A 14,744-nucleotide genomic window follows, 5' to 3' on the forward strand; every position below is an offset into this window, starting at 1 on the left:
TTAGCACATACTGTCAACGAAGGCCATTTTGATTTGAATCAAGTCCATTACTTGAATTATTGAAATTCGTGCAGTTGTAGGAAAAGTATAGTGTGCAACATGTGGAGACAGTCCTTTTCTCGCTCGTGTGTTTGCGGCACTCGCCTTTGAGGCTCGTGCCACAAACTTCCACACTTGCGAGAAAAGTTGGACTTTCCTCACTTGTTGTACAATATACTATTGTTTACCATATATTTAAGCTTGGTTCATGACGTTTTGGATATGTCAAAATCGACCAGCACTTGGTGTTGGAATCATTTTATGGTTATATTTCATTATTATATGTTGGTAATCGGAACTCTCGTTCATCGATGACATAACAACTTTTCCCTCCCTCTTGTCAGTCAAAAAATCGAAAAGAATAGTATATTATTTCGTAAGGAGAAGAACTGCCACTTTTCAACGCTTATTTTATGTTTATTCTCCGAACGTAGTGAGGCAGATAACCATGAGCCATGAAGTCACTTCTCCTCGAAATAAAATATGTTATTTTTTTCAAACGCATTGGAATTCATAAAAATCTGGAGATTCAACTTAAAATAACATTCATATTAACGTTTGTTATTATTGATCAATGGAAAATTTTCCTAGTTACGGTTATCATGCAAAATTAATTTTGACAGACATGAAGTATAATAGTTATCATTGCTAGGCAACACTTTTCTCTCCGGCGGAGGCAAAGTAGAACATTTCGATGATTATCAATATAAAATGGCTTTGCCGTCTGATTAAATCAATAAATGATTTTGTCAGTCAAAATATGACGATGTTATTGTTTTGAGTTAGAAGAGATATTCTCGCAAGATTTTGTTCTAAAAGACATGGTAGAATGAACAGGTAATCCACAGAATTTTAGAAATATTTTTCATATAGAATTTTAAGTCACTTGAAAACTTCAATTATTGTATTCATTATTATCGACTTATGAAATTAAACGAGTCATACCTACTTGATAAAGGTATATATAAAGGTTATTCCTTGTATCATTACTTCTATTTGACAAAAAAAATATATATTAAAATATTCAATAGAAAAAAACCAGATGGATTATCTCAAAGATTTTCTGTAAAATGAGCAGAATATTTTGGGCGATAACTTCGAGGGTGCAGAACCGGCTCCGACTGTTCGGAGCCGGCCCTGGACGTCTCCGTAAGTGCGATGAGATGTTCGCGAAATGGGAGCGGAAGGGGCGGCGGAGGGGGGCGTCGGAGGCTGGGGTATCGATCTTCAAGTCTGGCCCGCCGTCAGGATCGGGCGCATGCCGTTCTTTCTGTGCGCGTCGCTCACGGCGTCTGGCGTGCCGGCAGGTCCTGGCGTTTCACCGTTGCCACTTGTGGGGCGGTGCTGCGAGGTCAGGGATTTCGGGACGCCGCCGACCGGTCATCCCGCCCCCTCTCTTCTTTTTTCGGGGTCGCGAACGTCTTGGCAAGCGTCAGGTTAGCCCCGTCTGTGTGTGGACGCTTTAGCGGAAAATTTCTTGGACGAAAGGATTTTTTTCAAAGATGACGATGATCTTAGATGTAGAATTCACATTTAAATATTCTTCTATGATCGCCAATTTCAATTTAACTGTCAATTTGACTTCATAGTTTGACTTCGAAAAATATTTCGAAGAAAAGGTTAATGGAAGGAAGTTTTCCGAAAAGATTAAAATTATTCTTTTTGAAAAGTTCCATATCTCAGGTATTATCCTCCTCTTCAATAATAGCAGAAAATTAGATTTTTATTGAGAATTTGTGATATAATGCACAAAACGAGTGATTTTTTTCAAGTTGAATCAGTAAAAATTTCGAAACGCAAACATCTCAAGGTAAAATAATATTTCAAATAAAAGGTTAATGTTTTGAGGAGGAAGCAAGGGCGGATATAGCTCTTTTTCATGGAGGGGGGTAGCAACTGATTTTATTCGTATGCGCGTTCGAATCTAAATAGGCTTAATTACTGTACGAGGTACAAGAAGAAACTTGAAAAAAATTGTTCTCTACAACTTGCTGATGCCGAACATTTATACAGATTATACGATAAGATTCGGCCTGTGTGTGCTATTATCCATCTGTGGCACTGAAATATCCAGCCCTCAAAGAGTCCGACGAATATTTATTTATTCTCCTTCATCTGGATGTAATAAACAAAAACAAACGATTCAGAGCAATCCGAGAGGTCGTCGGTGAAACCAGAACGTCCTAATAGAAGCATTTTTGCAACAAAATACAGATTACGTATTCACTTGGTCCGTTTTCTGGCTGATCGAGCGATATTTCGAAAACTACAATAGCTATAGGCTTCTCGTTTTTTCAGTTTAATTTGTGCTGAAAGGTTTTTGCTCATAACGTATTTAGGAAGTTGTCATTGATTGTAATATTTGGGAAATTAGTAATTTGAAATTATTGCATGATATATATTTTATGTGCACCAAGTTCCGTAACTTTTTTTCAGGGTTTCGATATTCATGGGGGGGGGGGTATTTCCCCCATTACACCCCCCCCCCCCGTAAATCCGCCCTTGGGAGGAAGTCTACATATGCCAGAACCAGCACCATTCAATTCTCCCTTGGGGGATATGAGAGTTAACTTTCAAATGGAGGAACCTGTTTTTTATTGCAGATTCTTATTTTACGCCAAAATATGCAACAGTTTCATATCAACCATTTTTCACGAATCATTACAGATGGCTCTGCATTCGAGTTTGAATTTCCCGTCTCAACGACCGTAACGTACCCATTCCATTCATCATTCACATGAAATTCTGCTGAACTGTTTGTTTTCAGTACATTTACTGTCATTGATCATTTGAAAATGGGGAAATTATTTGTTATCGGTTCAAAAAACTTTCCATTAATTAACAAGAATGTATCGATTTTAAGAAGGTTATTTGAAATCTAATAGGAATCTTTTTCAAGGCGTCTATCTCTATGTGCAGGAGGTTTTCTATTGTTTCAACGAATAGTTGGACAATTGTTTCAACGAATAGTTGGACAATTGTTGGTACAAAACTTTCGTATTTTTTAGCGTAGAATACAAATCTTCAATAAAGAACAGGGGTTCCCATTTGAAATTCCAAAGTTGACTCCCGTATCTCACATAAGTGAGAATTAAATGCAAGAGGTTCTGAGTTCAAAACCATCAACCTCATCATTTCTCCATAAGATGTTTGGTTTTAGAGATTTTTGACTGAGTCAACTCAAAAAGTCACTTGGACAGAATTGGAACAAAATTTTCGTTTTTATTAAAGAGCAGGAAAATGGCTGAGATATAAAACTTTTCCAAAGATATATTTTTAATCAATTCGTAGAACGTAGGTACCTAACGGAATATTACAGAAGCACCTGTGCTGTTACTCTACAAATAAAATACACTGATAAGATCGAGTTCATTCAAATCAGTGTTTTTGATAAAACAAAATTTCAAACCGGTTGAAAGATATTTTTTCCGGAAGTTATATTTAATTTTAAAAACTCTCCATAGAATATTAGGGATTTTCGGCTAATAATAATGACAAAATCTCGTACGTAAGATGTTGGTAGACTAAATCTATTTCTAAAAAAAAAAACATGGAAATCAAATACGTAAAAGACGGTCCTCTTTTCAAGGAGAAGAAAACCGAAGGCGTCTTTTCACCGTCCCGACGCCCTCCCCAATTAAGGAACTTCAGGAAGTCGAGATTCCTCGTCGGCTTTCGTTCCAAAATTAACGGTAATTGCGGGATCATAAGTCAAACATTTTCATATCGTTAAACATTCTAACTTACAGGTCGTTAATTGAAAGCGAAAATTGTTACTGCCTAGATTGACGATCGCCATTTTGATACCGTCGGACGGATCCCCTTTATACAGGGTGTGCCTAAATTAAAGGTAAAAAGGAAAATGAGTTTTCTTGTGTTATTTCGAGAAGAAAAAGTCCTATATAAAGATGAGCCCGCAAACGCTTTGTTTTCGAGATGCAGGGTATTTCTTATATATTGTGATTATTATAACAGTTCATCAAATCTTTATTAATCTTCGCTACAGAAATCAGTACCGAAACTTTTAATTAATTTATACATCACATTTACTGGATCTTTATAATAATTTGGATTTTCCTGAGAATTACTAGATAATTGTCTGACATATTTTTTTTACATGTCTACAGCGAAACAAAAATTTCAAAAAATTTCACCCGAAATTGATAAAATTTCTCACGATTATACTTTTTCTAATTATCTAATTTTTTTTGGATTCTGTTTTCATATTCATGTAAGGTATAAAACAAGTATCTTCTTCTTCTTCCTCAGCCTCAGAAGAAGAGGAAGATACTTTTTTTTATACCTAATACGAATATGAAAACAGAATCCAAAAAAAATTGCAAACGTTGCAGGTTTTCCGCCATTTTGAATGTTTTTTTCAAGGTTCTTCACCTTTTCTGAATTGAGCACTCAAAAATACTACGATTTGACTTCAAAAGTTATACATAACTGACCACACTCAATAGAATATTGAGTCAGAAATGACGTTGCACACCCCGTATCTCGCTTATACATCGAAAACGAGGTATATGTCATAAGGCAAAAATGATTCTGCCGATGTCTCCTACACGCCATATGAGTTTGTCCAGTTTATGATGAAACACTCTGTATACATATGTCAATCGATACCTTAAAAGAAAACACTCTGGGGTGATTTCAGCAACAAGTACTTCACACCAGCAGAAGAATTTAATTAACCGGTGGTGAAAGTACCATTCAAATTTTGACATTTAAATCTTGACGTTAACCAGAAAACGAAAGATCCTCCAATGCCAAACAATTGAAACCCCAATCCTCTGTTTCGGCAGTTGAACCAAAGATACAATAACAGAAGACCAAGAAGGTGATAGGACAGCTCCAAGCGCGTCAAAGAAAACGAACCATAAGAAGACATGCGATCTTACCGTGTAATCTATCGCCTTTCACAGGCATATAATGGCCATCACTGCCACTTAAGGACCTAAGTACTTGCTCGGGATAACCACAAGGCTTCTCTGATGCTTCCAGAATTTGTTTGGGGGTGCAATTGGGCCAACATAGGGTCAGGAGGTGCCTCGGACTAAATTCGGGTTTTTCGATCGACCTAGTCAGATGAGCAATTGGTTTTGGCAAAAGGTCTCCGTTAGCCTTCATTATTTGGTCAAATAGGGCATGTTGGTATATCCAGGACTTTTTGATACCTAGATTTGGGAGGACTTTACACTCTCTTCCACTATTGCAATATAAGTCCGAGTATTGTGGGTCACCTACAAATAGCTGACATTAATTTTGATAAAACGGCCTTCGGGTTTACCAAATCTGGCACCCAGTGATCATTCAGAAGGGGTAATGTTCAACAACCTACTCAACCCACCAAGATGTATTTGTTAGTTTTACTAGATCTGTATTAAACTACTTCATCCACTAAATGTAATATTTCCTTGGGTAAACTCAAACATCATTGTTATATTTCATGCATTATTTCGAAATAATCATCGTTCCTGCATCCATCAGACTTCATTATTTTTTCCAATCCACTAGTTGACCATTATTCAAATAAAAAGTAGATCACCCTTTTCCAACGACATAGTTGATGATATATTATAGAATTCTATTTCAAGGTGTCAAATTCACTCTTGCGAGTGAAATACTTTATTTTTAATCCGTTGGAAATGTTTCAACAACCATTCGAGAAATCATAATTTATAGAATTACGTAAGAATGAACATAGATTTCTTCTATTTTCGTATCAGACGGAATTCTATAGATGCAAAGAGTTAAATGTTCCAACCATAGAATTACCGGAGAATCTGGCTAATTTTTTGAAGCTATTATTGTGCAACCACAGAAATAAACACGCTCTACTGAATCGTGGGCGTTATGAATCACGACGACAAACGTCCAGTCTCTTCAACTGGTCCAGATTCTTGAATTGGAAATACCTTCGCGGATGATTTAACGTTTCTCGGTAAGACATCAGAAATTCCGATTGTATTGATGAGCGGACGAGTGCCAAGAAAAACCGAATGAAACAATGGAAAATGATTCACAGTCGATCAACGTGGTTGGGAAAAATGTGTAGCGTCACGTGTTGTGTAGATTTCAAATATTCTGAGCATATTCAAATTTGCCGCATGCGAAATTGTTTGTTTAGGTTCAGCGTTATTATGGGGTAAGCGAAATAGAGAATTTACAGAATTCATTATGCAACGTCGTAGGAGCTGTGGAAGCCCGGTTTGCAGAGCAGAATAAAGAATTGTTTTTGAAAGGTCTAGAGGCGTTACAGTTATATTAGGTATCCAATCAGGGAGAAGATATATTGAATAATATTTTGAAAATAAAGTTTTGTTCGCTTTTAAATGAAAGCTAACTATTTTCCTAAAAAAATCCCAAATTCGTTGTCTAGTGAAGGGATCACAGAATCACTAGCAGAATCCCTTTGAGCTACATAGGCGTACAACTTTGCTTCCGCCTTTTTTTTTTCCGAAATTCGGGGCTTTATTGTGAAAACTGGTTATACATTTATGATTCAAAGTATCATCCATCGCTGGCCACTACTTTCTCCCATCTTTCAGGCAGCGTACGAAACCAGCGTTGAAAAACTGGTCATCTTTTGAAGCGAAGCACGAATCGATCCAATTTTTTACTTCTTCATAAGACCGAAAGTGCTGGTTAGCCAGGTCGTGTGCCATTGATCAAAACAAGTGATAGTCCGAGGGAGCAACATCTGGAGAATACAGCGGGTGGGTAGGACTTCCCATTTCAACGTTTCCAAGCATGTCTTGACCACTTTCGCAACATGGGGTCGAGCATTGTCATGCTGTAAAATCATTTCATCATGACTCTCGATGTTTTCAAATTATATTTTTTTTTTGTATTGCGGCCGTTTGTCTTTCAATGCACGGCATTAATTGCGTTCGATAACGATCGCCTGTCATTGTTTCAGTCGGTTGCAATATCTCATAATACACTACGCCGAGCTGGTCCCACCAAACACTAAGCATGACCTTGGAGTCGTGAACATTCGATTTCTGAAATCCCCTCACTAGACAACGAATACGCTCTATTAGTGATGATGTCACACACCGCCATTTTAGTTCTCCTGTTAGTGTTCGGAATCCAATTAAACAAATTTTCATTCAAATTAGTACGTTGTCGTTGAAGAAATTGGCTTATTTTGATAAATAACATTATTTAAGAAACGATTTCACTATTAATTGATAGACAGAAGGAACGAGATTAATGCCAGTAAGTTGGAACTTGAAGTTCAAATACTAAACACGGCTTTTTACAAAATCTGGGGAATTATACAGGATTCAAACTAACTGGTATTAACCTCGTTCCTTCGGTCTATCAATTAATAGTAAAATCGTTCCTCAAATACTCTCATTTATGAAAATAAACCAATTCCTTCAACGACACTGTACTAATTTGAATGACAATTTATTTGTTTGGATTCCTGACAGGAGAACCAAAAATGGCGGTGTGTGACGTCACACTAATAGAGCGTGTTTGGAACTCCTGACAAATAAGATCCGCCACTGGTCGAACCTTTCGGAACATCCACCTATTTAGGTAGATAGACAAGGCAGAAACACAAGAGATAGAGGAGCACGTAACGCAAAAAGTCGGCGCGTACTATAATATAATGTTTCGCACAACTGTAAGGTGAAGAACCTCGCAAGAACTCGAAACTCGTACGTTTGATCGGAACGGAATCCATTGCTTGATGCTGTCACTCTCATCTCGCACCATCCTCGGAAAATATTTCGGCTACGCTTTTTGGATGTCTCCAGCAGACTGGAGGGGACAAATAATAGTACAGTGGACTCTCGTTAAGTTGAATCACCACGGGGCCAAGGTTTCTCTTCGAGTTATGTATAGTTCGACTTATGCGTATTTCGAGACAGATCATTCTTGATTAAATTCGACTTACAGAAGTAATGAGATATAGAGGTTAAACAAATAAACATTTTAGTTATAGAGGAATATAATATATGAAATGCTAAACATATTAAAAAAAATTTATTTTATGTAACGGGTGTTTTTTTCGAGGTATATAACTTTAAGTTGGCATTACTGTTCAAGATGGCGACCGATTTAACAGCTGTCAAGTGATTTATTCTCAGTTTGGTTTGGCAATTCATCATGAATAGACCCACGCCTGAACAACGCTTGCAAATAGTGCAATTTTATTTCGAAAATAATGGAATACGTGCGGAATACGTATCGCGCAATATGTCCATTTCATTTTGTTTAGCGAAGAAGCGCACTTCTGGTTGAATGGCTACGTCAACAAACAAAACTGCCGAATTTGGAGTGAAGCTAATCCTCAAGTGTATGTCAGAACACCGTTACATCCAGAAAAACTGACTGTTTGGTGCGCTTTATGGGCTGGTGGAATCATTGGTCCGTACTTCTTCAAAAACGATGATGGCCAGAACGTTACAGTCAATAGTGATCGGTATAGAGCCATTATTACTAACTTTTTCATTCCTGAATTGAGCAACCATGATGTCCAGGAGCTGTGGTTCAAACAAGACGGCGCAACATAACACACAGCTCGTGCCACAATCGATTTATTGAAATATCTAATTTCACCGCCTAATTTCACGTTTTGGACCTGTGAATTGGCCTCCAAGATTTTGTGATTTAAGACCGCTAGACTACTTTCTGTGGGACTATGTAAAGTTATTGGTCTATGCGGATAAGCCACAAACCCTTGACCATTTGGAAAACAACATTCGCCGTGTTATTGCCGATATACGGCCACAAATGTTGGAAAAAGTCATCGAAAATTGGACGTGCAGATTGGACTACATCCGAGCCAGCCGTGGCGGTCATATGCCAGAAATCATATTTAAAATGTAATGCCACAAGATTATCTTGCGGATGAATAAAATTCATGTCAATCGAATAATCCATCGTTATTTTATTGCAATTTAAAGTTCTATAGCCTTAAAAAAAATACCCTTTAGTTTAATCAGTTTACAAGTATCACTAAACGAGCAAGCAAAAGATGCCAATCCAGCCCTGGCGCGGCCATTTCGAAAATTCAACAGGTGGGCACTCGAAGCGAAGAACTGAAGAAGCCTTTTCAGCGTTCTTCAAGAATAACCGACCGCCGCATCTGATGAGGGCGCATAATTGCAGTAATCAAGAATCGGAAACAACGGTGTGAAAAAAAGAAAACAGCGGATTAATACAAAGGGGTTTCATCTGAATGAAAAATGCGAAGAAACGCCTCATAGTGTCTTTGGGCGTTTGTTGGGCGGGCGGTAGATAACGCCCGGGCGGTTACTTGATGACTGCTTGGCCGGAGGAGACGCCGGTAGATTCGAGGCGACGCGATTGAATTGGAGAAATTGGATGTCTCGTTTTGTTAATTTTGTGAGCAATACAGAGGGTGTCCCAAGTTCGAGTGTCCAAAAGACGTTTTTGAAGAACTGGGTCTATTTGAAATCTGATAATTGAGATATTAGATATTCAAGTATTTTTGAGGTCGAAACATTTTCAGTTGTACAGGGAATGGAAATAATTTTTTTATTTTTTCTTCACTGGGATGATTATGTATATATCTACTCAAATCTGAATGACTTTCCATTCCAACTGTTGCATTAATCCGAATAGTTTTCTGAATATCGATCAAAAAAATCAAAGAAGAGGTTGAAATATGCACAGACAGTATTTTGTTCATAAGACTTATTATCGATATCCTATAAAGCATAAACCGTCATCACATTTTTGAGGTAAAAAAAAAACTAAAACTGCCATGCATTTTTCAATTAAAAAAATGGATGTTCAAATATTGTGTCGAAAATTTGGCAATAATTTTTGTTTTTCTAATAAAATCATAATAATAAGAATCAATGATTCAATAATTTGTTATTTGAGATTTTCTTGCTTTACGTTGTTATGTTATGTCAAATTCATCAAATTTGTTCCATGAAAATATTCTATGACCATATATTTCATAAGAAGGGTGGTTCATAATAAAGAAAAGGAAATTACGAAACAAATTTCAAAAAAATACTCTACTTAGAAGATAAATCAAGAAAACCTCGAATAACTCAGAAATTATTGAATTTATAGGAGCATAATCATTTTAGAATAGTACTATCATTATTTTTCTTCGCAGAATCCAATAAAATATGGTTCTTATTTGAAACACAAAGTTTCGTTCGCAATATTTGATTGTGATGATATCTCTGGAATTCGAAAGTTGCACGACATTCTCACATACTCTGGCTAGGTTTATCCGTGGGTATGTCCATATTTTTTTCAGTTACTTTAATGATATTTTCAAAACCATTGGGAGAATTGAAAAAAAAAATCAAAAAAAATTTTTTTTTGAAAAATGATTTTCAATTCCATTAGAACCGGAAGTACAAGTATTTAGATTCCAAAAATATTCTAGTTCGGTGCAAAATATCATAATCCCAATTTTCGGAATTCAAAGAAACCCAGTTCTCTATAAAGGGCATTGGAACACCCTGTATAGTTACGAAACGGGTCTTAAAAAAAACCTCGTTCGAATCCAAAAATGCGAAAATTTAGCCTTAGAGATGAAGCTTGATTTACGTTCACGAATGATTTACGAAATTAAAAAAAGGTTTATTATCTTCTAATGAAACGAGTGATTCGAATTATATAGATTTCATTGTAGGAAGCGAAACAGCACTGCGATAATTGTTCTGTTCATAGATGCATTGTTTCTATGCATCTTACACAGTTCGAATCTATGGCAATTCCATTCTAAATCAGTTTGACAGTTTGATCTTAAATGATAGATTTCCCGCCAAGAGAATGATTTCAACCTCACTTGAAGAGTAGATTGAAACAATGCCATTCTGAGAGTTGATATCAAAAATGACAGACGTGTGAATCAAGTTCATCAGTCGCTCATATTTCGCATCAGAGGTGAAGAACCTATCCGGAACGCAAAATGTTTGCCGGACAAAGGTTTCGTACGACGTTACGGTCGCCTCTATCATATCTTTAATGGCCAAGATCTGAATAGAGGTGTATTGTGGTTTCTACAACGTTATGTTGTGTTCGATGACTCCGGCAGCTTTATTAATAAGAACTGGTTTTCTTACTCTCAACCCCGGTATATGATGGTTTGGTGTCCTCTGACTCACCGAGTTTCTTCGAAGCAGATTTTTTTTTGCAAAATGGGTGTACGAACTTTGCTGAGTTTCATAGATATGATCAATTCATTTCTGTGGCTTTATCAGCTTGAGGCAGTACTTTTATTCTGTGGTGACGGCCGTAAACGCGTAAAAGAAAATATGTACCAAGAGACTTGAAAATCTTCTGTTTCATTTCTGTACTAAAAGTGTCGAATCCGCACAATGGTTCTCGAATCTGAAGCCATATGAAGAATTGTTTTCGTAGGTAATTGCACAAGTGCATCAAAATTACCAATAGATAGATAGATAGATTTACTTTATTTGATCCATTATATCTTACAGATGTGAATCACGTTACAACAACAAATTCAAAAAAACCTATAACCTACTATTAACTTTAAGCTACAACCTATCCTAAAAATCCTTAACACTATCTAATAATTAATTACTCTAAAGTTCATTTAAATCTTCATCATCCATGAATTCTTTAACACTATAATAACATTTTCGAAGCAAAAATTTTTTTAACGATTTCTTTTGTTGTACAATATGCCTACTTTTAAAATATTGAGGTAATTTATTCCAGATTGTTAGTATATAATGGGTAACATTTTTCTGTATATATGTGCGTTTTGGTTTTTCAACATAATTTTGAATGACAGCGTGTTGTCATAAAAACTGCATTCGGTCATTTTCATTTTTGGAGAAAGAGCCCGACACCGAAGGTGGAGGGCCGAATGCAGTTTTTCAAAGAAAACACGCTGGAATGCGAAATTATCCGGTCATTTTGATGCACGAGTGTAATTCGGTGGAATATTTCCCGAATAAACTGTTACATTACTTGTCAAACTGATCTAGAATGGAATTGCCATAGATTCGAACTGTGTAAGATGCATAGAAACTATGCATCTATGAACAGAACAATTATCGCAGTGCAGTTTCGCTTCCTACAATGCAATTATCGTAAGTAATTGCACAAGTGCATCAAAATTACCGATAATTTTGCATGACAGCGTGTTGTCATAAAAACTGCATGAGTTCATTTTCATTTTTGGAGAAAGAGCCCTCCACCTTCGGTGTCGGGCTCTTTCTCCAAAAATGAAAATGACCGAATGCAGTTTTTCAAAGAAAACACGCTGGAATGCGAAATTATCCGGTTATTTTGATGCACGAGTGTAATTCGGGGGAATATTTCCCGAATAAACTGTTACATCACTTGTCAAACTGATTTAGAATGGAATTGCCATAGATTCGAACTATGTAAGATGCATAGAAACTATGCATCTATGAACAGAACAATTATCGCAGTGCAGTTTCGCTTCCTACAATGCAATTATCGCTGTAATTTTCGATAATTGTTCTCCAGATACATAGAATTTTTGACAGGAGGGAAATATTCGCTGTAATTTTCGATAATTGTTCTCCAGATACATAGAATTTTTGACAGGAGGGAAATATTCGTAAGTAATTTTCGATAATTGCATTCCATTTACATAGAATTTTTGACAGGAGGGAAATATTCGATAGAACTAAAGACTCATATACTCTCAGTAACATGAATTCACTGAGAACATTTTTTAAGTTATGAAAAACATAGTAGAGTCCTCGATACAGTCCAAGATATTCAACTGTATCTACTTTAGCGATAGAAGGGCAGTTGCAGTTATTCATATAACATGTAGACAAGTGAAATGGTGATTCTGGGAAGTTTGGTTGTCCGCTAGAAGTGAAAATGCTACAAATTTTGTTTTTTTTTTTATCTCTAAGAAAATTTGTTTATTGTTTCTCAATGAATGGCGGAGTCTCGTAGACTCCCTGTCACCAATTACACTTGAGTGTCGTCAGTTAAGGGTTGAGGTAATGATTAAACGATAACTAATAATGTCTGCATTTCCCGGTCCTTCCAGTGAGCCCCCTGCGCATTTTGTGTAGTTTCAAGGTTATTTGCCGTCTCTATTATTGTTTATATCGGTGCCGTTCACCTCCGGATCGAGGATAGCCCCATGTGGCAGACCACCGGTTGCAGAAAGGCAAAACCTTCCGCAAAATGTCGCTCGAATCGGCGTCTGATTTTGCGCATAGACGATCGATACGACTGCACACATTTTCACATTTCGCCCCGGTTCTTCTTTTCCTTCGTCGAACTGGAGGCAGCTCCTCTGCCGACGGCCGACAGTACTTGCAGCGAATTCTGCCGCCCTTTCGATCTTTGAATCGATGCCTTCAAGACCGAGTGCATTCTAGATGTGCACCGCGATTTTTTTTTTCTTGCCTATTTCTGAGCTGAATTTATCTCGCCAAGGGCGTAGATTTTTTTTTTCTTGGGAGGGGGTAATCGAAAAAAATTGATGACAACGTTTACTCATATCTGTAATATGGGGAACAAATTTTGATAACGAAGTTTGAACTAAAAATTACTCGAAATAATAGCATTTTTTTGATTCGATTGTTCCTAAATTGAATGTACGAAGAAAAATGAAAAATTCCTTGAATAATTTTAAGAATAGAATGTGCTATATATTGGCCCGGAAATGTTTTATTTCGAGAAACAGGGTGTTTCTTGACTTCTTGTAGTCCTACCTTTCATGATGCATATAACAATTTATCGAATCTTTATTGATCTTCTCTTCAGATTGGGTAAATAAGTAAGTACCAAAACTTATAATTAATTATTTAGTCATCACAGCTCACTGGGATTTTATCACAATCTGAATTTTCCTGAGGATAACTGAGAAATTTTTTGACAAGAACCGACAAGAAACCATGAAGTGTAGTACTGGACCAGAGTTTCTTTTTACATTTTCCTAAAATACCAGTGGTTCACCAAAAAATAGTTCTGGTAAAAAGAAGCGGGCACCCTTCCAGAAAAAATATCACTCTGTAGATTAGCATTCAAAATAAGCATATCACATGAAAAAAACTTTGAATTGGAATATCTATGCCAAATTCAAGTTAAATAGCTTATGCTTGTGTAAATCTGTCATTTTCGTTTGTACCTCCAATTTAGGTACACCCTGTATAGTCAATTCAAAACTGACGTCTTCACAAATGAATTGCAATTTGAATGAAACACATGGAATTGTAAAACACAACAGTTTTTCGATGCGAATAACTCAGTACAGTTCTTCGATAACTGCAGTATTGAATTGTTGTGATGAAAATGACACAAAAAAACCGAAAACAACGTGTAAGTGTATACCGACGAGAAATGCAATAATCACAGATGGCTAAACAAGGGAGACGCCGACAAAACATAAAAATAATAGATAAGGAGAATAATAAACCTCGGACATAGACGTGCTCGTAGTGCAATAATAGTAATCATCTTGAAAGCGATAATAAACTCATAAACCGTAAAAGGGTACGATTTTTTGCTGTCGAGTCGATTTTAAAGAAAAGTTATAAGAGTATTGGTTCATTTCATGGAAGAATTTTCGTTTTTCATCTCTGAGAGAATTCTGAAATTTCTGAAAATTTGGAAAAACTGGGGGGGGTGGGGGTTAGTCATTACTCCCCATTTCTACGCACTTGTCTCTCGCAGATCGATGGCGAGAACGCCATCGATCTGCGACATCTGCGACATGCGTTTTTTCA

At 36.7% G+C, this 14,744-nt stretch overlaps 1 protein-coding gene across 4 annotated transcripts in view; it reads right to left on the reverse strand.

Annotated features, from left to right (window-relative positions):
• LOC123683969 (serine/threonine-protein kinase minibrain) overlaps positions 1–14,744 on the reverse strand; it is a 63,253-nt gene that overhangs the window by 40,576 nt on the left and 7,933 nt on the right. Inside the window, exon 2 of one of the 4 annotated variants that reach the window (XM_045623004.1) lies at positions 4,944–5,285. The exons of the other annotated variants lie outside the window; for them this stretch is intronic. Within the exon in view, the coding sequence (XP_045478960.1) occupies positions 4,944–5,285 (342 nt within the window). The remainder of the gene's footprint in view (positions 1–4,943; positions 5,286–14,744) is intronic. 4 annotated transcript variants of the gene reach the window in all.

Source organism: Harmonia axyridis, chromosome 7 (genome assembly GCF_914767665.1).
Source record: "Harmonia axyridis chromosome 7, icHarAxyr1.1, whole genome shotgun sequence".
NCBI classification, from domain to species: domain Eukaryota; kingdom Metazoa; phylum Arthropoda; class Insecta; order Coleoptera; family Coccinellidae; genus Harmonia; species Harmonia axyridis.